A 23,736-nucleotide genomic window follows, 5' to 3' on the forward strand; every position below is an offset into this window, starting at 1 on the left:
TCCAATCCTGGATGGCGCTATACTCTGCCTCAATCCTTCTAAAAACATCGATCTTTTTTTCTCGCTCTCCTGTTACCACCGTTTTCTTCCCTCCTATCTCCCTCACTCCTGCTTCCTCTGCCCTCAACCTTGGTGTCACCTTTGAGTCTTCTCCCGCCTTTTTTGCCTACACCTCCGCTACTACTCGCATCTGCCGCTCTCGTCTGTTCGATGCCAGGATAAATCGCCATCTCATCTCTTTTTTTTTGGGTCTCCCTGCCTATCCTCTCCCCTCCAACAAATATTTATTGTTATTTTTGCTATTTTCTTTTTATATGTCTACGTGACATTACTGAAAGACCCAAGAATATAAATAAAACATAGCTTTGGCACGGGTTTTCTCTCTCAATCTTCCCTTTAATTATCACACTTCGCCCCCCTCATTCAACTTCACTGGCTTCCCGTTGACCACACCGCTGTCTTTTCAAATACTTTCATCTTTAAAACTCTCCGTGGCCTTGCTCCACCTAATCCTGCCTCTCGCATCTCCTTCTGTGACCCCTCTCGTCCTCTTCATCCCCAATCTTCTCTCTGTCGCTTTCTGTCCCTCCTTCTCCGTGCCTAATCTCGTTTTTGGACCTCCCTCCGTAACCTCTTTCCGTTCCTCTCTTAAAGCCTCGCCTCTTCTCCGTTTTTCATTCTCTTCCTCTTCCCTCCCCCCAAACACCCCAAATTTTCCCCTCCACTCCCCTACCGTCTCGTGAGCCATACGCAGCCTCGACCATCGTCCCCCATTCCTCAGCCCAATGCACGCCCCTGCAATATAAATTGTTTGTGAAACTGTCTTAAGCACCTTGAACAATTTGTGTTCTTTAAATATAATCAGATGAGATTGCGCACTCGGAGTTTGTTCTGCGTAAGCCGCTACCTGTTGCCCCGTGCCTGTTCTGTCTTGTGCTGTGCTCTTCTCCAGAGCAAGGTGTCACCATTGCCTGGAACTCTTAGTACGGTCCTGGCAGGCGCATATGACTGCGGGTGTGTTGTGCTCAGTGGTGTTGTTGTCTTTTTACGCTGTTCCCTTGGTGCGCTTCGTCACCTGGTACGCAGGAGGTCGTGGGTTCCACCCCGACCCCTTGACTATGCCTGCTGTATATTTGGAGTTTGCGGTGTATGCCTCTTCCCGTGAACGCGTGGATTTTTCTTCGGGTCCTCACCGGTTTTTGCCTCTCCATTTAGAATCAGCAACATGCGTTTAAAGTATGTGGCTGCTATAAATGTCCACGTATTAAGCCACTATGTTGAGCTATCATTTGTGGACAGGTCGTTTCTCAAAAAAAGCTGTATAGCTCAGTGGGCCTTTCCCGGTGAAATAAAAAAATATATAATTTTAAGAAATCTTCATGAACACTCGCCAAATGTGAAGTTTTTTTGTATTATTAAAAAATGTATTTCATGCAGCTGAGCTTGGTCTCCTATTTCGTCCAGGATGAGTGCCGGCAAGACCGTGTGGGTGGACTTTGCGGAATATGATGGGGAGATCCACACTTGCCCCATGCACATTGCCTCACACAAGAATAGAATAAGGAAAATATCCGGGGCCTAAAAAATCCATCATGATTTTGGAAATGAAAACCTACTTTTTAAGTCGTCAACCACATTGGATTTTATGCTGGCAATCATTTGGAAAGTTCAAAAGGGAATTAATTGTAGGGAAATAATGAGGGAGAAAACAAACCTAGTAAACTTAGAAATATAATGCAATACAACACAGATAGTCGGCTAACATAACAGTCAGCACAAGATTGCTAAATTTTCTTTGGAAGAACGTTATCAACCAGGTAGGGTGTTGACTGTTATGTTAGCCGACTATCTGTGTTGTATTGCATTATATTTCTAAGTTTACTAGCTTTGTTTTTTCTTCCATTGTACCTGATGATGATTGCTTGTGTTGCAATCGAAACGTCGTATGGTATTATTTAATTAATTATTTTATCTTTCTACGTGACTTTACCGAAAGAACCAAAGGGTAATTCCTGCAGTCACGAAAGCGCAAAATCAAGTTGGAAATAACGAAGGTTGCAAAGTTGGGTTCTGCATAATGTCTGTCAGAGGAACGTAATAAAAAATACGGAGGAATGCGCGAGCCTAGGACACAGCTCACAATGGCAGGATCAGACATACTTTATGGTGGGCTCAGAAACAGCATCATGCATTGTCTACGTCGGCAGCAAAGTGAGGAGTGGACAGCATGGAGATATGCTGTGAATTACAGATATGGCGGTGGCTTGGGGAACTTTCATCCAGCAGTGGATCGATCGTGGCTGGTGACAATGATGAATTTGTAAAAATGCAAGTATGGCAACTGTCCTAATGGTACCTCTTTTCCTTCGCACGAGAGATGCTCATTATGAAAAGTCCCATGCACGATTCAGCAACAGACGGTGAATTGATAATTATTTTTAATACAAGTGAAGCTCTCAGAAACAAGTGTATTGTATAGTAAGGGCATTCTAAATTTTCTAAATGCTGTCTTTCCACCATCTTCCCCTCTCCTACCTCTAACTCCCTCACCCTCTGCCCCACCACCTCATTGCCCCACTTAGTTTTCCATTGACATTTGATAGAAACGCCACTCTTTCGATTTAAAGCTTTCGTGACTGCAGGGATTCATCTTCTTGGTTCTTTCGGTAAAGTCACGTAGAAGGGAAGTAATCAAATAATAAAAATAAAACATAATAAAATAATTCTCACGACGTTTCGGCCACAACACAAGTAGCCGTCCTCAGGTAAAGACAGGTCTGTCGAGGCGACAGCGTCTAAAAGAAAACACCACCACACTTGGAGCGTCTATTTAAGCTGGTACTAAACTCTACTGACCTGACCTGGTATCGACAATCAAGGGAATTTCCCTGTCCCCAGACGACATGTTTGTCAGTTTTGATGTGGTTTCCTTATTCACCAAAGTTCCTGTACCTGACACCATCGCAATCATTGAAGACTTGGTTCATCAAGGACTGAATACTGGGGTACCTCCCCTGGTGAGACACTGCTTAACCAATACATACTTCACCTGGAATGGAACTTTCTACAAACAAACTGAGGCACCCCAATGGGCTCCCCCCTATCTCCGGTTGTAGCCAACGTCTTCATGGAGAAATTTGAGACTGACGCCATCCAGACTGCCACTCTACGCCCGACCTTATGGAAGAGGTACGTAGATGACACTTTTGTCATCTGGCCACATGGCCGGCCTGCACTAGACCAATTTCTCGACCACATCAATTCCATACACCCAGCCATCAGATTCACCATGGAAGTCGAAAAAGATGGCAAGCTACCCTTTTTGGATGTCCTGATTAAAAGGAGACCTGATGGTTCAGTGAGCCACTCTGTCTACAGGAAAGCCACCCATACGGATGCTTACTTGAAACCGGATTCCCACCACCATCCATCCCAGAAGAATTCCCTCATCAAGACTCTATACCATCGAGCCCAATGCATTTCCGACCAGGAACACATTGCCAGTGAACTCAAACACGTACGCCAAGCTCTTAAGGCTAATGGTTACTCCGACTACACAATCCGCAAAGCCATCACTCCTACCATCAAGAAGGATCCTGTTGAGGAGCCTTTCAAAACCATCACCTTACCCTACATTGCTGGGGTCACAAAAAAGATCTCCAAAATCCTGATAAAACACAAGATCCAGGTCCGATTCAACACAGTACATAAAATCCGTGATCTGGTCCCGTCTGTAAAAGATGTGGTTCTAGACATACAGTACCCTGGCGTCTACAAACTAAGTTGCCTCTGTGGTAGCAGTTACATTGGAGAAACCAAACGACATGTCTCGGACCGCATCCGTGAACATAAAGCAGACTGTAGGACAAACACCTCAGCTGTGGCAGATCACTGTTACAATTCAGTGGGCTCACATGACATTGACTTCTCCAAGACAGAGGTTCTCTGCAAGCCATCTGGCTACCATGAGAGATTCGTTCATGATGCGATCCACATATACAAACACAGAGACAATTTCAACCGAGAAAATGGATTCCGGCTTAGCAATCATTGGAAGGACGTAATTAACCATTTCGGATCTTAACTGATTGTGTCCACGTTTACGGTGACTTTCAGTCCGCGTTCCACTCACTGACATTGACTATATATCTTGTATTCTCCGCAGGAAATGCAGCAGGAGCAGCAGGAGCAGCAGGAGCAGCAGGAGCAGCAGGAGCAGCAGGAGCAGCAGGAGCAGCAGGAGCAGCAGGAGCAGCAGGAGCAGCAGGAGCAGCAGCAGGAGCAGCAGCAGGAGCAGCAGCAGCAGCAGCAGCAGCAGGAGCAGCAGCAGGAGCAGCAGGAGCAGCAGCAGGAGCAGCAGCAGGAGCAGCAGGAGCAGCAGCAGGAGCAGCAGCAGCAGCAGCAGCAGCAGGAGCAGCAGCAGGAGCAGCAGGAGCAGCAGCAGGAGCAGCAGCAGGAGCAGCAGGAGCAGCAGGAGCAGCAGCAGGAGCAGCAGCAGCAGCAGGAGCAGCAGGAGCAGCAGCAGGAGCAGCAGCAGCAGCAGCAGCAGGAGCAGCAGCAGGAGCAGCAGGAGCAGCAGGAGCAGCAGCAGGAGCAGCAGCAGCAGCAGCAGCAGCAGCAGGAGCAGCAGCAGGAGCAGCAGCAGGAGCAGCAGCAGGAGCAGCAGCAGGAGCAGCAGCAGCAGCAGCAGCAGCAGGAGCAGCAGCAGGAGCAGCAGGAGCAGCAGCAGGAGCAGCAGCAGGAGCAGCAGCAGGAGCAGCAGCAGGAGCAGCAGCAGCAGCAGCAGCAGCAGGAGCAGCAGCAGCAGCAGCAGGAGCAGCAGCAGGAGCAGCAGCAGGAGCAGCAGCAGGAGCAGCAGCAGGAGCAGCAGGAGCAGCAGCAGGAGCAGCAGCAGGAGCAGCAGGAGCAGCAGCAGCAGCAGCAGCAGCAGCAGCAGCAGCAGCAGCAGCAGCAGCAGCAGCAGCAGCAGCAGCAGCAGCAGCAGCAGCAGCAGCAGCAGCAGCAGCAGCAGCAGCAGCAGCAGCAGCAGCAGCAGCAGCAGCAGCAGCAGCAGCAGCAGCAGCAGCAGCAGCAGCAGCAGCAGCAGCAGCAGCAGCAGCAGCAGCAGCAGCAGCAGCAGCAGCAGCAGCAGCAGCAGCAGCAGCAGCAGCAGCAGCAGCAGCAGCAGCAGCAGCAGCAGCAGCAGCAGCAGCAGCAGCAGCAGCAGCAGCAGCAGCAGCAGCAGCAGCAGCAGCAGCAGCAGCAGCAGCAGCAGCAGCAGCAGCAGCAGCAGCAGCAGCAGCAGCAGCAGCAGCAGCAGCAGCAGCAGCAGCAGCAGCAGCAGCAGCAGCAGCAGCAGCAGCAGCAGCAGCAGCAGCAGCAGCAGCAGCAGCAGCAGCAGCAGCAGCAGCAGCAGCAGCAGCAGCAGCAGCAGCAGCAGCAGCAGCAGCAGCAGCAGCAGCAGCAGCAGCAGCAGCAGCAGCAGCAGCAGCAGCAGCAGCAGCAGCAGCAGCAGCAGCAGCAGCAGCAGCAGCAGCAGCAGCAGCAGCAGCAGCAGCAGCAGCAGCAGCAGCAGCAGCAGCAGCAGCAGCAGCAGCAGCAGCAGCAGCAGCAGCAGCAGCAGCAGCAGCAGCAGCAGCAGCAGCAGCAGCAGCAGCAGCAGCACTTGACGCTATAAATCAAAACCAGATTCCATAATTACAATTACATGCCAGTGAGCGGGGATCAGTTGGGGTTGTTTCACCCCAAGGGGGTTTGCTTTGCTAAAAAAAAAATGATGAGAGATCACCTGTGAGTGTGGACAACCCATGTCGTCACACAAGAAGGCACGAAGAATGAAATATTTAAATATATCGCGGCTACATATAAATTGATCACCCACTCTTATGACCCCATTGCCGAGTGTTGAACCAGACGTAGCGTCCTGCACGGAGAGTTCTGCGTCGATAAGAGTAAGTATGGCGCTCCGGCTACGGATATTAAACTTCTTTACACCAGAATATATAAACGAATAAGACCAGCACGTCAAATTAATCGCACGTGACATTTTGGGACAGATATCGAATGTTCGTCTCAGCCCTTGCGTTTTGGTACAAAAAAAACACGGCGTTGTCTCCATCATGAAATCAATGTATTTTGGTAATTTTGTCAACTTTTTAACCTGGAGTTTCATCTTTGATGTGGCTCATGTTCACATATATGTTGGTTAATTTAATCCGAAACTATATCATATGTGTATAAAAAAGATACATATCTGATATATATGCATGGTGCAAGAAGACAAGGTGATACACCAATACAAGACGATAAGGCGCGTCGTTCAACGCTTGACTTTTATTTGTTTGGCTACAGTGAGGGCAAAAGTATTTGATTCCCAGCTGATTTTGTACGTTTGCCCACTGACAAAGAAATTATCAGTCTATAATTTTAATGGTAGGTTTATTTGAACAGTGAGAGATAGAATAACAACAACAAAATCCAGAAAAACGCATGTTAAAAATGTTAAAAATGTATTTGCATTTTAATGAGGGAAATAAGTATTTGACCCCTCTGAAAAACATGACTTAGTACTTGGTGGCAAAAACCCTTGTTGGCAATCATAGAGGTCAGACGTTTCTTGTAGTTGGCCACCAGGTTTGCACACATCTCAGGAGGGATTTTGTCCCACTCCTCATTGCAGATCTTCTCCAAGTCATTAAGGTTTCGAGGCTGACGTTTGGCAACTCGAACCTTCAGCTCCCTCCACAGATTGTCTATGGGATTAAGGTCTGGAGACTGGCTAGGCCACTCCAGGACCTTAATGTGCTTCTTCTTAAGCCACCCCTTTGTTGCCTTGGCCGTGTATTTTGGGTCATTGTCATGCTGGAATACCCATCTACGACCCATTTTCAATGCCCTGGCTGAGGGAAGGAGGTTCTCACCCAAGATTTGACGGTACATGGCCCTGTCCATCGTCCCTTTGATGCGGTGAAGTTGTCCTGTCCCCTTAGCAGAAAAACACCCACGAAGCATAATGTTTCGACCTCCATGTTTGACGGTGGGGATGGTGTTCTTGGGGTGATAGGCAGCATTCCTCCTCCTCCACACACGGCGAGTTGAGTTGATGCCAAAGAGCTCCATTTTGGTCTCATCTGACCACAACACTTTCACCCAGTTGTCCTCTGAATCATTCAGCTGTTCATTGGCAAACTTCAGACGGGCATGTATATGTGCTTTCTTGAGCAGGGTAACCTTGCGGGCGCTGCAGGATTTCAGTCCTTCACGGCGTAGTGTGTTACCAACTGTTTTCTTGGTGACTATGGTCCCAGCTGCCTTGAGATCATTGACAAGATCCTCCCGTGTAGTTCTGGGCTGGTTCCTCACCGTTTTCATGATCATTACAACTCCACGAGGTGAGATCTTGCATGGAGCACCAGGCCGAGGAAGATTGACAGTTCTTTTGTGTTTCTTCCATTTGCGAATAATCGCACCAACTGTTGTCACCTTCTCACCAAGCTGCTTGGCGATGGTCTTGTAGCCCATTCCAGCCTTGTGTAGGTATACAATCTTGTCCCTGACATCCTTGGAGAGCTCTTTGGTCTTGGCCATGGTGGAGAGTTTGGAATCCGATTGATTGATTATTTCTGTGAACAGGTGTCTTTTATACAGGTAACAAGCTGAGATTAGGAGCACTCACTTTAAGAGTGTGCTCCTAATCTCAGCTCGTTACCTGTATAAAAGACGCCTGGGAGCCATAAATCTTTCTGATTGAGAGGGGGTCAAATACTAATTTCCCTCATTAAAATGCAAATCAATCTATAACATTTTTGACATGTGTTTTTCTGGATTTTTGTTGTTGTTATTCTGTCTCTCACTGTCTCTCACTGTTCAAATATAGACTGATCCTTTCTTTGTCAGTGGGCAAACGTACAAAATCAGCAGGGGATCAAATACTTTTTTCCCTCACTGTATGTCAGGTGGTGGAGAGCCTTACAACATACATTTGCTAAGATCAGTTCGAATATCACAGATATTCGTGGCTTGTCTTAGGAGGGAGAAAACGCGCAGCCATATATTAGTCACAGGGGAAAATAGGTGATGCTTTTGAGAATTGACTCTAGTGTGGAGAGGTAAAGAATTGATCTGAATTGCTAAAGAGCTGTAGGGGAGTCAGATCGCGATGTCTGGAGCAGCAGGAAAGAGGGTACGCCATCCAACGGAGCAGACCATAACAATCATTCAATTTATATAGCGCTTTCCCACGCTCAAAGCACTGAACAGTAAAACGTATTCAAGTTAATACATACTAAAACAAGTATAATATAAATATGCAACACATTATAAAAGTGCAAAGGTACAGTGCAAAATGGAGATGTGTTGTTTAATTTAAAACAATGGCTTATGTATAAAGCATCAGAGCAGCATAGATAGCATTTAAGGGACAGAATATACAAGGCGCGAGAGTAGAGGAGGGAATTTCAGCCAGATTGTAAGACCCTTTGCAAAGATGCGTTTCTAATTAGGATTTGAAGGTGGAGTTTGACTCATCGAATCTGATCTCAGCGGGCAGTGTGTTCCATAGCCTAGGGGCAACTGAGAAGAAGGCCACCTATCACCCATGGAGCGAAGCTTGGTGGGGGGCACAACGAGTTTATGGGTGTCAGAGGATCGTAGGACGCGGATGTAAGAGTGAAGGAGTTGGCGGATGTAGTGAAGAGGGATGCCGTGTGTAGTGCGTTGTAAGTGAGAAGGAGGACCTTGAAGTCAATCCTAGAATTTAACGGGGAGCCAGCGTGCGTTGTGTAAAACAGGGGTGAGGTGTTATTCGTTGTTCGTGCGGGGTGAGGACTCTGGCTGCGGAATTTCAAATCAGTTGAAGCTGTGAGAGGAGATTTACGGGAGCATCGGCAAGTAACGAGTTACTGTGATCAAGGCGCGATGTGACGGAAGCTCCTGGGTATCGGAAAGGGACAGACGTAGTCGGATGCCGGAGATGACGCGGAGGTGGAAGAATTACACTTCCCTTGTGTGCTTTACGTGGGACTGAGAGGTGAGGGAGGAATCGAAGACAACGCCAATATTTCTGACAGTCGGTGAGGTTTACTAATAGGGTTTTTCCTCTTTTTCTGGCAACAAAACTGACACCTTTTGCAAGGAATCATGCTTACATTAACCACAATACTTGCAGACAAATGCAAACAAAAAACAATACTCTGATAATTTATGCATTGTCTTTGAAACTGATTGGTCCACACCAGAGACAGCTTTCTTTAGAGCCTAGTCTCATATGGTATTCGACCAGATGATGCCAAAAGGCGCAAAAAAGGGGAAAAACCCTATTAGTATATTTTGGTACTGGCAAAGGAGGTCCCATGAAGTCGGTGAGGTTGTGATGGTGTTGTCGCCTAGGGTAAATGTTTTGGTGTTCGGAAAGGAAACCAGTTGCTGCAGCAAAAATGTTCACGAGTAAGACACGTGGACAATACGGTCAGAGTAGCAGGCAAGATAATGTTGTAGTCAGATGGTTTAATGACTAGTGCAAATAATAATAATAATAACACTATGTAACACAATTTTTGTGGGCTTTGAGCAGCTTCTTGAAGGTGGATCGTGTGTTGGGGCAGTGGGAGAGAGCTCCAGATGGCTGCTGGTACAGCTATGGAGAAATGCCACTCAACCAAGACAGCCCTGGTCCTGGGTACAATGAGCAAGTGGTCAAATGTATTTCATAGGATGTGTAGGTTATCTATGGTCGTTGGGGTGAGAAGGGTGCGGAGGCATTGGGAGGTCTAAGGCGGGGAGACCTTGAAAAATACCTCTGTGGCACAGGATATTGAGTTTGTGCTGAATCATTGTTTTTATGCTAAAGCCTGTGCAGGGTTTTTAGTGTAGCCATGGAAGCCACGTGGTCGTGACTAATGCTGAGTACACCACGTGCAAGCTGCTCTAGTTTGTCGAGGTGGTTTTTTTTTGTCTTCTGATGTCCGATTAAGGGTAGGCGATGCAATAATCAAGTCGAGTGCCGACAATGCTATAACGCGGAGCGTTTGCTGTGGCCCTGCTCAACATTGGGTGGGTGTGCCATGTGGCCCCGACGTGGCGATTTGCCAACACGTATTTATTGTGTTGAGCACGTGATTATTGAGTGAGAATGTAGAGTCCAAGGCGATACCGAGGATTTTCAAAGGGAATTGTGAGACTGACGTTGGAGAGCCGGCGATGAGTAGATATTATTTTTTCATGGAACAACGCCATGGTGAGCCGCTGCCTGGTGCCGAGGATTTATCGGGGTTCAATAGGAGGTTGATTTGACCAACACCAGTGCGGTAATGGTAAGGTATAATTGGCAAAACGTAAGAAATGGCGTCACGTTGTTGTAATTAAAGCATTTTTAGCACACGTATTACACTCCAGCAACGAGCATGCTTTGCACCTTTTTAGTAAAGGTTAATGACTTGACACATTAGCAAATGTATTGTTAAACAAGCCAAGCGCGTCGACGCGCTAAGCCAGATGTTTCTGTTTGTAATCAAGGGTGCCAGATTTGATGGAGTCTATCGCAGCGTACGAATATCGCAACATTTCAGAGACTGCATTTGCATTGTTCTAATGAGACATTAAAAAAGTTGATATAATGGTACTATAATTCACGTGGCTCCCACAATGCACTGCATTTACCATTAAACATTTGTGATAATTACTGAAATAGTTATTTTATAATTGAGCATTAAATTGTAATTAAAACTAACACGTTTAACTACTTAATTTCGCGTTTCAGCAAGTTTATCCACACGTTTTCGGTAATGTTAATTTCGTAACATTTCCACCTATTTCATGATATTACACTCCAAGTCTCCACGTCGTGACTAGCAATCTCATCCAAAATAAAAACCCTCTTTCTGCATCGTGGCAGAATGCGTTCGTAAATGTGAATTTATTGCGCATTTATAAATGTCGGATAATTGTCAATTATTAATAACGGCCACGGTATTGACTAATGACAGCTGTTGTCTTGCAATTTAAATCAATCGTTATATAAAGACGACACAAATAGTGACAGGAATACGCCATTCATTGGAATACTAAGACAGTTGTCGCATCACCATATATGTTGTATGTATGTTGTATGTATGTTGGACTTCTATTGTACCGTACGTAGCCAACCGTGCTAATCGGAGGTGCGGGGGAAGGAATGAAAGGTGCGGAGGAATTCATGGTTTCTGTATGATTAGCAATTCAATTCTCTGGACTCAACAGCAAGAGAGAGATGTTTTTGTTTATTCCTAAAATAATAGACACAGGATGGTTTTCTCCTTGAGGCAAACCTAAATCTGTAAAGGAAATCTACATTCACATGCCAGTGGTTCGTACGACTTTATGATAACTACCTTTTTAATTATATCAAAGTTGTAAACATTTTATCGACCCCAGAAGTATGATGGATTCTTGATTTCCAATTGTTTGCTTCACCTATCGCCCACATTTTTATTTTGTATTTGAATACATTTTATATAATTATGTCTCGTTTGTTTGTGTATATGCAACAATGGGGAGCAGTAGTGTAGCAGTGCGCTGCGCTATGAACCCGGCAACCCGAGTTCGATTCCCGCTTACGGCCAACAACAGAGACGATTATCTGAATCGGTCCTGGGCCTCCCCTAGGTGGACTCAGCAGTGTGTAAAATCATTGCCACTCGGGAGACAAAGGCGGTCGGGCGAGGTGCTGGCCACCAACCCTCTCATGTGCAGTGCCATGCCGTGCCGGCCTTCATAGGTGCTCGCTAACACCACTTGCCCCAAACAGGCTGTTCAGGCGATACGGGGGATATTTGTATGTGTATATGTTTGTGTATATGTTTGTGTATATGCAGCAACACCAGGACTACGACACTTGGCCAATGATGATCGGCGCCATGCCCAACGTCCAAGCCCCCCAAGATCGGTAACAAAAAAAGATTGTACATGTGTTGGATGTTGTGGATTTGCTCTCCAACACACTGGTGTGCTGTACTAGCAACGGATTGGCAAGTTCTGTTAACGTGACAAACCTTACGAATTGGCTGTGTCGGATGGTGGCGGGTTTAACGACGCATTTATATTTAAGCGATCTAACCCCAAAAACCTGTATTATGGATGATACTGGTCGCGAAAGCCTACGTGTTAAAATAAGGCAGTTTCGCTAAATTCGGCATTGAAATTACAATGCTATTGAATCACGGCTGCACTGCCATGCAATGCAGCTGCTGTGTATATATTGACTCGTATCTAAAGCATTTTGGGCGGCTTTCGTTTTCAATTTATTCCGGTCGTGCCGGCTCAGCGCTCCGACCTCCGGCCTATATACCAGATATATACCATGGGACACTGTGATACCTGTGCAGATGAGTATGGCTCAGAGATGAGTGCTAAGAACACAATACTAGTCTAAGCCTTTGGGTTGCACTACTGCGACCCGAATAAAACACATATATTTACGCTCGTGGCCTTTTCGCCAAAAACTCAATATTTATCTGTTTTTCAGGCGGTAAGACATTGCATTTTTTTTATATACCATGTATATGGTGACACTTCAATAAATTGAGAATGTGGTAATACATGGGGGCATACAGTGACTGCATTGGCAGTTTGGTAAAAAAACACGCACACGTACAGTGCAACTTTGCTTTGCCAGTGACTGGTGGTGCTGATGGGGGGGGGTACAGTCTTTTAAATATGTGCACAAAGTGTTCTTGGTTACGTCCTGTGATGCTCTAAGGCACGTTTAACACAACAGTCGCATCCACGGGCTTGTTTTGAGGACCTTTTGGCCCAATAACCCAATACGTTCAGCTTTTAAGCAGATAAGATATTGTATTTAAAAAAAAACAAATATGCCCATGATAATGGTTATTTTTTGACAAAGCGTCCCTTAACGACCGCGCCTTTCAGAGCGAAGCGATTTACATCAAATGTCAAACAATGAATATGAGGGCAATTGAATATTTTTTGAATAGACGTGCACATATCCCTTAAGCCACTCGGGAGCCCGTTGAGACAACAAATATCCTTTGCAACAGAAACTAGGGTTACGTGTGCAGTCTAGATAATAACATATTTCGGACTTCAGAAAAACATATTTAGACACGTTGAAATATGTAAAATGCTCTAACACATTAAATTAAAAAAACTATAGCAACACAGAAACTTTAAGTTGTTATTGGGTGTTGGCGTGTATATTCAGTGTACGGGGTTTTATTTGGATTGACCTTGCCACATGGATCTTTAAAAAAATTAAAGCCGAAATTATCGTTTCACACTGGCACGTGTTGTAATTGCTAGTTCGTTGTCCATCGCCACACTGGGCAACAGCTTCGTTGACCTTACGGAGTATAAGGTTTTGCAGGCACTGGCACTGCGATACAGAGTCTGTCCTACAACGCGGTGGTTGTGTTCCTGATGACCACCGCGCTGCAACGTGTGCCCGCAGATTCCGTCTCGTCTGGATCATCTTCTTCATCATGGGCTTGGGCGCTCTGCTGCCGTGGAATTTTTTCATTACAGCCTCAGCGGTGAGGCCCCATCACTGCCCTCCCCCACCACACTCAGCTCAAGTGTACAGGGCGCTCGAGTATCCGCTCGAATGAATCAGAATCAACATATTTATTTGTACTGGAGGAATCCTATGAGCTATGAAGCTCTTTTTCACAGATGTCCAGTAGATGCGGGAAAGGACACTACAACAACAACAAACAGTACAAAAACACGATAGCAGTGCAAAGTACAAGAAAGGTGAACAAATCACAAATGATGGGGAGGACAGCCGCGGATAATACAAAATTGCGGATAATCCAAAAACATCATTTTCCGCAGATCTCTAAGCAATAAAACACTCATACAGTATAGGTATAAATTGTGTTTAAGTCACACACTTTCGTAAATAAAAACTCACGAAATAAATGATCGGATAAATCACTCAAATTGAAGCACAACTGACGATTTGGATTGTTGCCGTTTCGATTACGAACGAATACGAACGACCGACCGATGCGCGTCCTCAGTGAATAAAACACTTTCCTGCTCCTGCGCAGAAGACTCGGCCCACGAAGTGGATCGCAGCAGAGCCACGCCAATCAACATCAATCAAACTCCGCCCATTGTTGTAAAGAAATGCAACTACTTTACTGCAGACTCGATCACGTGGATTTGGATTAACCGGAGAACATATTTGTTTGTTTTAAGCCCGTTACTTGTAACAAACATTTCCAAGAATAGCAATGTATAACTATTTTTTTTTATCATTAATTTAGGCTTAAGGGAACATCCATGAGTTTATAATTTATGTTCATGGTTAATACGCAAATCGGATAAACCGCACACGGATAATCGAGAGTCTACTTAATTTAGTTTAACCAGGTAAGCAACTCAGGAGACCAGGATCAAGTCGCACTTGCCCGGGTTACCAAAGTTACAAGAAGCAAACTACTTATTCTTGGTTCTTTCGGTAAAGTCACGTAGATAGAAAACAAAAATCTAAATTAAAAGCAAAAAACCCACGACGTTTCGATCGCAACACAAGCGTTCTTCACCTGAAGAAGGTAAAGTCACGTAGATAGGTGAAGAACGCTTGTGTTGCGACCAAAACGTCGTGGGTTTTTTGCTTTTAATTTAGCTTTTTGTTTTCTATCTACGTGACTTCACCGAAAGAACCAAGAATATGAATTCCTGCAGTCACGAGAGTTTTAAGTCTAAAGCAAACTACTCTTAAATGTAAATGTGCGGCTTGCCCACAAGGGGTCTACCACAGCGCTTCTTAACCTCTTTCGTTCCACCGCACACTTCAGAGCTTGCTCCGTCTTCACACCACACCGAACCAACAATTCACCGTGGAGCCTGGATGGGCCCCCCAACTGCGCACGCCCGACCGAGGGAGTTCAGAGGGCCGGAGGTGGTGGCTGACGGCTGTCTGCTGACGGCTGTCTGCCACACTGCGCTGCGGCCAAAATGGAGAGTTCAGTTAATTTTATTTCAGTTCATTTATTTGGTATAGCCCTGTGAGCCATTCGGCTCTTGAATCGGATGCAACCGCAACAAACTAAAATATGAACAAGAAAACATCTTAAAGTGGCTACACGCAACAGAATAATCCAGGAAAAAACAGCTAAATCTTCTAGAAAAAGCACCGTATATTAATGTTGTGTGCACAAATCCCAGTGGGATGCAAGTCAAACAATCACACCCATAAGACAATTTAGATTACAGTTATCAGTCTAACTCTGTACTACAACAAACAAATATGGCTAAACCAGAACCTTTTCGAAATCACCAAAATAAAGCTATAAAAACAATGTAACAGTGATCATAGGAACTGTGATTCCAATTTAACAATAAACGATCTACATAACATGTATGACCAAACCTTGCAGCCATAGCATCATGGGATGCGTATTACGACTAACGAAGGCGGCGTCTTTGCATAGATAAGCAGTACCTTGCACACCATTGGGTGGCAAAAACGTCATCTTCCTCATTTTCCTGTAAAGTGTCCACCACACCACTCTGAGGGGAGGTGGCAGGAGATGGCGGCTGTGATCGGCCACTGAACGGCATGGAGGGTGGGAGGTGGAGAGAGTTCATTGGTTCTAGCTCGTGAACAGCGAGGTTCCCTTCCTTCCCTGTGATTCTAAAAATACTGCGGCACACCCTGGGACTTGAGTGGACCGTGGTGCCAGACCGAGCACCACGGTGCCGTACCAGCTCCTCCGGACGCCACGCCGCTCGTCAATGAATGTGTAGGGGTGTCAGGGGAAGGATTCCCACCAATAGGAGGGTTAGTGGGAGGGGTGATCGAGGGGTTATAAGGGGAGAACAGGCAGGAAGAGGGGGCCTTTGGCGGGAACGATATTGGGATGGCTGGGGACAGGTGTGGATGGGAGAAAAGGATTAAAGGACGAAACCCCTGCAATCTTGTGTCGGCTCTCCTTTACATCTGGTGGCAGCGGTGGGATCTACAATGGCTACAAAGAAGAATCCCCGCGGAAAAGAGCCGAGAGAAGAGAAAGCAGGGGCTGGGGATCCTTCCCATCCCGGGCAACAAGGGGGCCTGCTATCAGAAGCAGCAGCAGGGGGCCCGGATCGCCTGGAGGACCCCATGGAGGACCGCATGGCCCGCGTGGAGAGGGCACTCCAGGAGCTACTGCAGAGGCTCCCTATGGGGGGCCCGCCAGCACCGGGACACCCACCCCCACGCGTACTACGGGAGGAGAGGCCACGGGACCCGGAGGCCGACCAGCCGGCCAGGCAGGAGCCGCAACCAACCTCGTCACGCCAGCCGCCGCCGCTCCCGCCAAAACCCCCAGGGCTAAACACCCAACACGGAGAGCAGGTGGCAGGACGGCCGCGTCGGCTGGGGCCCGTCGACAAGTTCGTGGCTGAGGAAGAAGATTGGGAGGGGTTTGTCCACCGATTCGAGGCTGCCTTCCACGCTCTCGAGTGGACAGACGAAGAGGCACTACGAGCACTGCCATTTGTTCTGGGCGAAGAGGCACTCTCCTATTACACCTCCCTTCCCTCGCACAGCAAGACCACGCTACAGGCGGCCTACGAGACTTTGGGGGAGATCTATTGCCCGGCGGAAGGAGCCTTTAAACGGTTCCAGGACCGCCAGCGAGGGGCTAGAGAATCCCCTTTAGCCTACAGGGGTGCGCTGCTCGTGTTGGCGAGGAGAGCTTTCCCTTGCCTGGCTGAAGAAGCGCTCGAGGACCTTGTGGTCGAGCACCTCATCGCCTACGCTTGCCGCGCTGGCGTTGTAATGCCCGTGTTGATGCCGGAGGAACGCACCTCGCTGTGGGCTGCCCGGACCATCCAAGCCCACGAGCAGGTCATGGGCCGGGCGCAACCCGTGGGCCCGGTGGCTGGCGCGGCGGGGAGGAACAGCCGAGCTGTTGCCGCGGCGCTACTGGGTCCAGCGACACCAACCGCCGAACCTGCACCGTCGCCACAGGCTGCCTGTGGGGCAGCTGGGAACGGACCCCCGACGTCTGAGCCGGAGCCATCGCTGCGGGAGGTGTACGCGGCGATCCGGGGACTGGCGGAGCAGAGGGATCAGGGGCGCGACCAGCCGCCGCGTCGCTGGCAGCCGCCTCTACAACATCGCGCCGAGCCCCCCCGACGGAACGCCCTGTGGGTGTGCCACCGTTGTGGTCGAGAGGGGCATGTGGCGAGGGGGTGCCGCACGGAGCCGGAGGCCGCCAACGCCACCTGGAACCCTCCGGGGCCGAACGCCGACAGGATCCAGGCGAGTGACGCCGTCCCACCCGGCATCTCGGTCGGGCCGAGCAATTACAACCCCGACGCCGCGAACTCACCGGGAGTCTCCTCGGGGTGGGCGCCGTCGGTGTCGTTTCCCGGTCCCCACTGTCCTGGTCGGGGGAAGGGGATCATGCCGGGGATAGCGCCGGGGCCGGTGATCGCGGCGCGACCAGAAGTGGCGTCGCGACCCGGAGTGGTGTCGCGAACGGACATGACGTTGCATTCGGAAGTGACGTCGCGGCCGAAAGTGGTGTCGCGGATCGCGCCGGGAATTGCGCCGGGGCCGTGGACCGCGCCGGGAATCGCGCCGGGGCCGGGGACCGCGCCGGGGATCGCGCCGAGGCCGGGGACCGTGCCGGGAATCGCGCCGAGGCGGGGAGGGACGTCGCGGGCGGAAGTGACGTCGCGGGCGGAGGTGACGTCGCGGGCCGAGGTGACGTCGCTGGCGGAAGTGACGTCGCGGGCGGAAGTGACGTCGCGGGCGGAAGTGACGTCGCGGCCGGGGGTGACGTCGCGGCCGGCAGTGACGTCGCGGCCGGGCGTGGCGTCGCGGGCGGGCGTGACGTCGCGGGCGGGTGTGGTTTCGCGGGCGGGCGTGGTTTCGCGGGCGGGCGTGACGTCGCCGGCGGGCGTGACATCACCAGTTACCTGCGACGCCGGCGAGTTGCCAGGGGCAACGGCCCTGGGGCGGAGGCAACCCACAAAATTGACATTGCGCCCTGGAGCAGTTCCACTGCCTGCCTCACCACCGCTTTGCGGCAGAGCGAGACGGAACCAGGGGGACCACGCCCCCGTGACAAAGGAAAGGGAGGGGAGAAGGGAGGGGCTCACGGGAAGGCCCACCCCCCAGTCCCCACCGCCCCCTACAATGAGGGGGCCCCCCCAGCCCCCCCACACCAGGGGGGCTCATCCTACGTCACCAAGGGGGGGCAATTTGCACCACATAGAGAGCCCAGCCCGCAACCCAGGGGGAAGCCCACACTATGTAACAAGGGCGCGTTCACCCTGCTGCGACGCACTCCAAAGGGAGGAACCCCATCTTCGGTCCATTCACATCCATCCCCCATCATCTCACCATGCACCACAGGATAACGAGACGCCGCCTGGTCAGTGGCCGGACTCAGCCACACAATGGAGGAAGCTGGCAAGGCGGGTGGTAGCGGCCACGTCAGGAACCTCGGTCCTGGTCGGTGAAATCGCGGGAGTGTCGGCACGTATCTTTGTGGATACGGGGGCATCAGCCACGATCATCTCGAGCACCATGAACGAGATGCTGCCGGATAAAATCCGACCTTTAGTCCCCGTCAAGACAACGTTCATTGCAGCAAATGGAGGTAGCATGGGCTTCCTGGGCCAGGTTGAAGCCCCAATACAGATTGGGCAGCTTTCGGTAGCAGGACCCATCCTTGTCTCTGCAACGTTGCCCGTACCCTGCCTGTTGGGGACGGACTTTCTGAGGCGGATGCCAATGAAAATCGATCTGGCCAATGGGCGGGTGGAAGTCCAGGGAACACATCTCCATTTCCTAAAGGTGGAGGGGGCCAGCTGGGGTGTACCCTACGTGCAGGCTCTGGTCAGTAAGTCTGTCTCCATTCCCCCGGCAGCCCAGATGCTAATTCCGCTGCAATATCGGTCCCCCCTCGTGACAGCCCGACCAGACTCACCCATCCTGGTGTCTCTGGCGTCAGCTGCCATGGATCGCCATGCGCTGGTGGGAGCCGAAACTATTGTACAGAGGAACCAGCATCTGTTCATTCAGGTGCTGAACACCTCCGATAGAACAGCGACGGTGCAGGAGGGAACAGTTCTGGCCCACGTTAGTCCCTTGTATCTAGGAGCCCCAGGGACAGAGCCCGAGCTTGTAGGCGGCATCAGCCAGTCCGAGGACAGAGGGGCCGAATCGTGGATGGACCAGCTGGCGGGGCCTGAGCCGGGATTGCCGCCCGACCAGAAACAGCAGCTGCACTCGTTATTGCAGGAGTTCTCGGACGTGTTCAGCCGGGGACCGTTTGACCTAGGGCGCACAAATCTGTCGCAGCACCACATCAACACGGGAGATGCCGCACCCCTGCGCCAAAACACATATAGAATGAGCCCAATGGAAAAAGGGCACATTCAACAAGCGGTGCAGGAGATGCTGCGGGCCGACATAATTTCTCCATCCTCGAGTCCCTGGGGGGCACCGGTGGTCCTAGTCAAGAAGTCAGATGGGTCACTGAGATTCTGTGTGGACTTCCGACGCCTCAATGCCATCACATTGGCCGACGCATATCCCCTACCACGTATCGACAACTCATTGGATGCACTGGCGGGAGCAAAATTTTTCAGTACGCTGGATTTATTGTCTGGGTTCTGGTAGGTCCCACTAGACGCAGACTCCCGGCCTAAAACAGCGTTCCGGACACCACAGGGCCTGTTCGAGTTCAACTGCCTGCCTATGGGCCTCCAGACTGCGCCGGCGACGTTCCAACGCATAATGGAGTTGGCCTTAGCAGGCCTCCAATGGGAAACGTGCCTCATCTACCTGGATGACGTCATTGTTTTCAGCCGATCATTCGAGGAACACATTGACCGATTACGTCAGGTATTCCTGCGGTTCCGGAACGCGAACTTGAAGCTCAAGCCGTCGAAGTGCCACCTTATGTAGTCGTCGGTACGCTACTTGGGCCACATCGTCAGTGAGTCTGGAGTGGCTACAGACCCGGAAAAGACGGCCTGCGTGAGGGCCTGGGCTGTTCCCACAACGGTTCCAGAGGTACGCCGGTTTGTGGGTTTCGTTTCTTACTACCGCCGGTTTGTACCCAACTTCGCAACCATTGCCAAGCCCTTGCACGTGTTGACGGCGAAGAACCAGAGGTTTTATTGGGGCCCTCTGGAGGAAGAGGCATTCCAGCAGCTGCGCTCACGTCTGACAGATGCACCACCATTGGCCTTTCCGGATTTTGGCCTTCCCTTTATCCTGGACACGGACGCCAGCGATGTGGGCATCGGCAGTGTTTTGTCGCAAGTCCAGCAGGGTCGGGAGGTGGTTATCGCCTACGGTAGTCGCGTGCTTTCATCAGCGGAGCAGCGCTACTGCGTCACACGTAGGGAACTCCTGGCAGTCGTTCACTTCGTGCAGCAATTCCGACCCTACCTGTATGGTCGCAAATTTACGGTCCGCACTGACCACGCGGCCTTGCAGTATTCGCTCCGCATCGACCAGCCTTCGGGCCAGCTGGCCAGATGGATAGAGCGCCTGCAGGAGTACAGGTACCAAGTAGTGCATTGCAAAGGGACCATACATGCCAACGCAGACGCATTGTCCCGACTGGCGCCCCAGGGCCCTTGTGCATGCACCACAGGCGGGGCACGTTGCAAGGAGGTGAGGCCGGAGGGGACGGTCATCGCTCCCGTACGCACGGCGGAGGGCGCACAGGGTGAGGTCCAGCTGACCGACCACGACCTGGGGCTGACCTTGGACGATTGGAGATGGCTACAGCTAGAGGAAGGCCCACTGCAAACGCTACGCGCCTCAGCAGAGGCAGGGGGGGAGGAGTACATCGTATGGGAGGACCTCCTCATGCGATGGGACCCGACAGGGCGCCGGCGATGCCTGGTAGTTCCGGAGTCGCTGCGTCAACAATTGGTTATGGACGTACACGGCCGCCAGCTGCTGCACCTGGCGGGGCCGAAGACACTGTACACATTACAGGGTCGGTACTTTTGGCCAGGTATGACCGCTGACGTGCATCGATGGGTCGCTTCTTGCGTCGAATGTGCGCGGCGAAAGCTGCCACCCCGGGTAAGCCGGGCGCCCCTACAGCCCATCACGGTGACCAGGGTCAAGGAATTAGTTGCGTTGGACATCCTGGGACCACTGCCGGTCACGCCACGGGGAAATAAATACCTGTTGGTCGGAGTCGAGTACTGCATGAGGTGGCCGATGGCGTGGGCCCTCCCGGACCAAATGGCACAGACCATCGCCGATGCCTTCGTGGGAGGCTATGTCCTTGATAAGGGGGCACCGGAGCGGTTGCTCATGGATCAGGGCAGGAATTTCTCTGCTGTATCCTGGGCACTAAAAAGGTCCAAACATCTCCGTATCATCCCCAGACCGATGGGATGGTAGAGCGGCTTAACCGCACCATAGCGGCCATGCTGTCCCAAGTGGTGGACGAAAACCATTCCGACTGGGACCTCCACATTCCCTCGGTCTTAGCGGCGTACAGGGTGGCCCCGCACGCGGCGACGGGGTTCTCGCCGTTTTTCCTGATGTACGGACGGGATCCCGTTCCGCCTATTGAGGTGCAGCTGACGGACATTCCCGCAAGAGCCGACGCATGGCCGAAGGCACTAAAGACCTCCCTCATTTATTTGAGAGAGGCCCGCCAAGCAGCCGAGGCCGCATCGGCCACGAGCCAAGAGAGTAATGTACGGATACGGGAGAGGACAGTGACAGCCAAGCCCTTTAAAGTCGGGGACCAGGCATGGCTACACTGTCCTCAGGTGCCGGTTGGCCTCTCACCAAAGCTGCACCGACCCTGGAAAGGGCCGGTCGAGGTCATTAAAGCACTCTGACCGCAGTGCGTCCAGGTCCAACTGGGTAAGCGACGATGGTTTGTACACCCCACCCGCCTTAAGCCATACATCTTTCCACCGTCATCTTCACCAACATCACCACCAACATCACTGCCAACATCATCATCATCTTCCCTACCCAGGCCAAGGTCGCCGACCACCACGCGCCGACCGGTAGGGGGTTCGGTGCCCTGTGTTCCCTTGTCACCTACAGCACCCCATGTGAGGCCTGACGGAGCGGCGGCACGAGCGGGGGCCGGAGAGACAGCGGCGCCAGGCAAGGCGACACCGGCACCACCGAACCAGGGACCGCGACGAGAGGGCCTTCGAAGGAGGGGGCCGCCACGGTCATCTGCTGCCTGTGGATGTCTGGGCTGTTACGGGATGCTGGCTGGAGACCTGGGCAGGCTGCGCAATTGAGTTTGTTGTGTTATATTGCATTGTATGGTTGTGGGGGGGTTAAGGGCTGTCGTCACTGTCAGTGGGGGGAGGCATGGGGAGACTTAAATGGTCCATGGGGGAGGCAGAACCGAGGACGGTTTTTTTTCTCCGGTGGGGGGGGGGGGGGTGATGTAGGGGTGTCAGGGGAAGGATTCCCACCAATAGGAGGGATATTGGGAGGGGTGATCGAGGGGATATAAGGGGAGAACAGGTGGGAAGAGGGGGCCTTTGGCGGGAACGATATTGGGACGGCTGGGGACAGGTGTGGATGGGAGAAAAGGATTAAATGATGAAACCCCTGCAATCTTGTGTCGGCTCTCCTTTACAAATGCAATGACCGACAGTGGGGATGCCTTCGCCCGATAGCGGATATTGACAAGTGTCTATGGCCTAATCACCCATAATATACAAAGAAAACTCGTAAGATGTCAGAAAACTACGCAGGGGTTGAGGCCTGAAGAGCGAATGGATATGAGACCACCATGCATATAACAGGTGTTATAGGTTCAGAACAGGGGCCGTGGTGAATGGAACTGGGTGGTGTAGCAAAATGCACTGTTGTACTGTGCTTGTATGCTCCACGCCTACAACAGCCCGCCTTGACCAGCGTGGTGAAGTATACTACAAGATGGGACCATTCTTGCCAGTATCAAAGTATAAGAATAGGCTTTACCCTTCCTGGCAATAAAACAGGTGTTAAGATGTTCAAACACCAAGCAGAAACCTTTTGTAAGGAATCATGTCTTCATTAACCACACGTACTTGTAATGAACTTGCAAACAAAAACATGCTCTGGTAATATATGGAGGCTGTCTCTGGTGTAGGCCAATCAGTTTCAAAGACAATGCAAGTATGGTTACAAAACACCTACAAACCCCTCATTCTCCAGTGGTTTGTACATGTTCATGTGCACTCACTGGAATCACGATGACACGTAGGAGGAATAACGGAGCTCATTCAAATCTGAATGTTATTGTAATAAAGGTCGTTGAAGCGACTTCTGGAATCCGGTCTTTATTCGTCGTTCATTACAGCACTCCTTCACGCTGCTGACAAGACAGCGTGAGAGGGATAGAAGAGAGAGAGACGCGCGCAGCCACGTAGCAGCCTGGACCCCCGCTCTCGCGTGGCCTCTCCCCTTCGTTCGTTCCAGTTCTGACCACGTGTTGTTCGTCTCCACCCCTGTTTAATACCCGGGTCACGTGGTACGTTTCCACCAATCCTGGTTAGCCTCTATGGAATCTTCCAGACTCCACCATAGGCTCCCGGGACCACGCCCCTGACTCGTCTCCCCATTGGCTGTGGCTAAAGCCAGCAGAACCAATCCTCTACAAACAGCTGTCACCTTTCCATTATGTCAGGGTCACGCCCCTAGGCTTCCCCCCATTGGCTATGGACCAGGACCGGCAGAGCCAATTATCGTGACGAGTTGTAATCCGTTAACGACCCGGATATAACCTCACATTACATTATCATCATCAGCCATGATAA

General features: G+C 50.7%; 1 protein-coding gene across 3 annotated transcripts in view; it reads left to right on the forward strand.

Annotated features, from left to right (window-relative positions):
• The window catches only part of LOC144943265 (equilibrative nucleoside transporter 1-like), an 80,047-nt gene that overhangs the window by 10,961 nt on the left and 45,350 nt on the right, over nt 1–23,736 (forward strand). The window contains exons 1-3 of one of the 3 annotated variants that reach the window (XM_078870601.1): nt 5,706–5,930; nt 11,829–11,899; nt 13,424–13,505. In XM_078870601.1, coding sequence (XP_078726727.1) covers nt 5,865–5,930; nt 11,829–11,899; nt 13,424–13,505 — 219 coding nt within the window. In that variant the 5' untranslated portion in view covers nt 5,706–5,864. Of the gene's footprint in view, nt 1–5,705; nt 5,931–10,044; nt 10,290–11,828; nt 11,900–13,423; nt 13,506–23,736 lie in introns of those variants that run through there. The other 2 variants (XM_078870602.1, XM_078870603.1) reach the window with 2 other exon arrangements.

Source organism: Lampetra fluviatilis, chromosome 30 (assembly GCF_964198595.1).
Source record: "Lampetra fluviatilis chromosome 30, kcLamFluv1.1, whole genome shotgun sequence".
NCBI classification, from domain to species: domain Eukaryota; kingdom Metazoa; phylum Chordata; class Hyperoartia; order Petromyzontiformes; family Petromyzontidae; genus Lampetra; species Lampetra fluviatilis.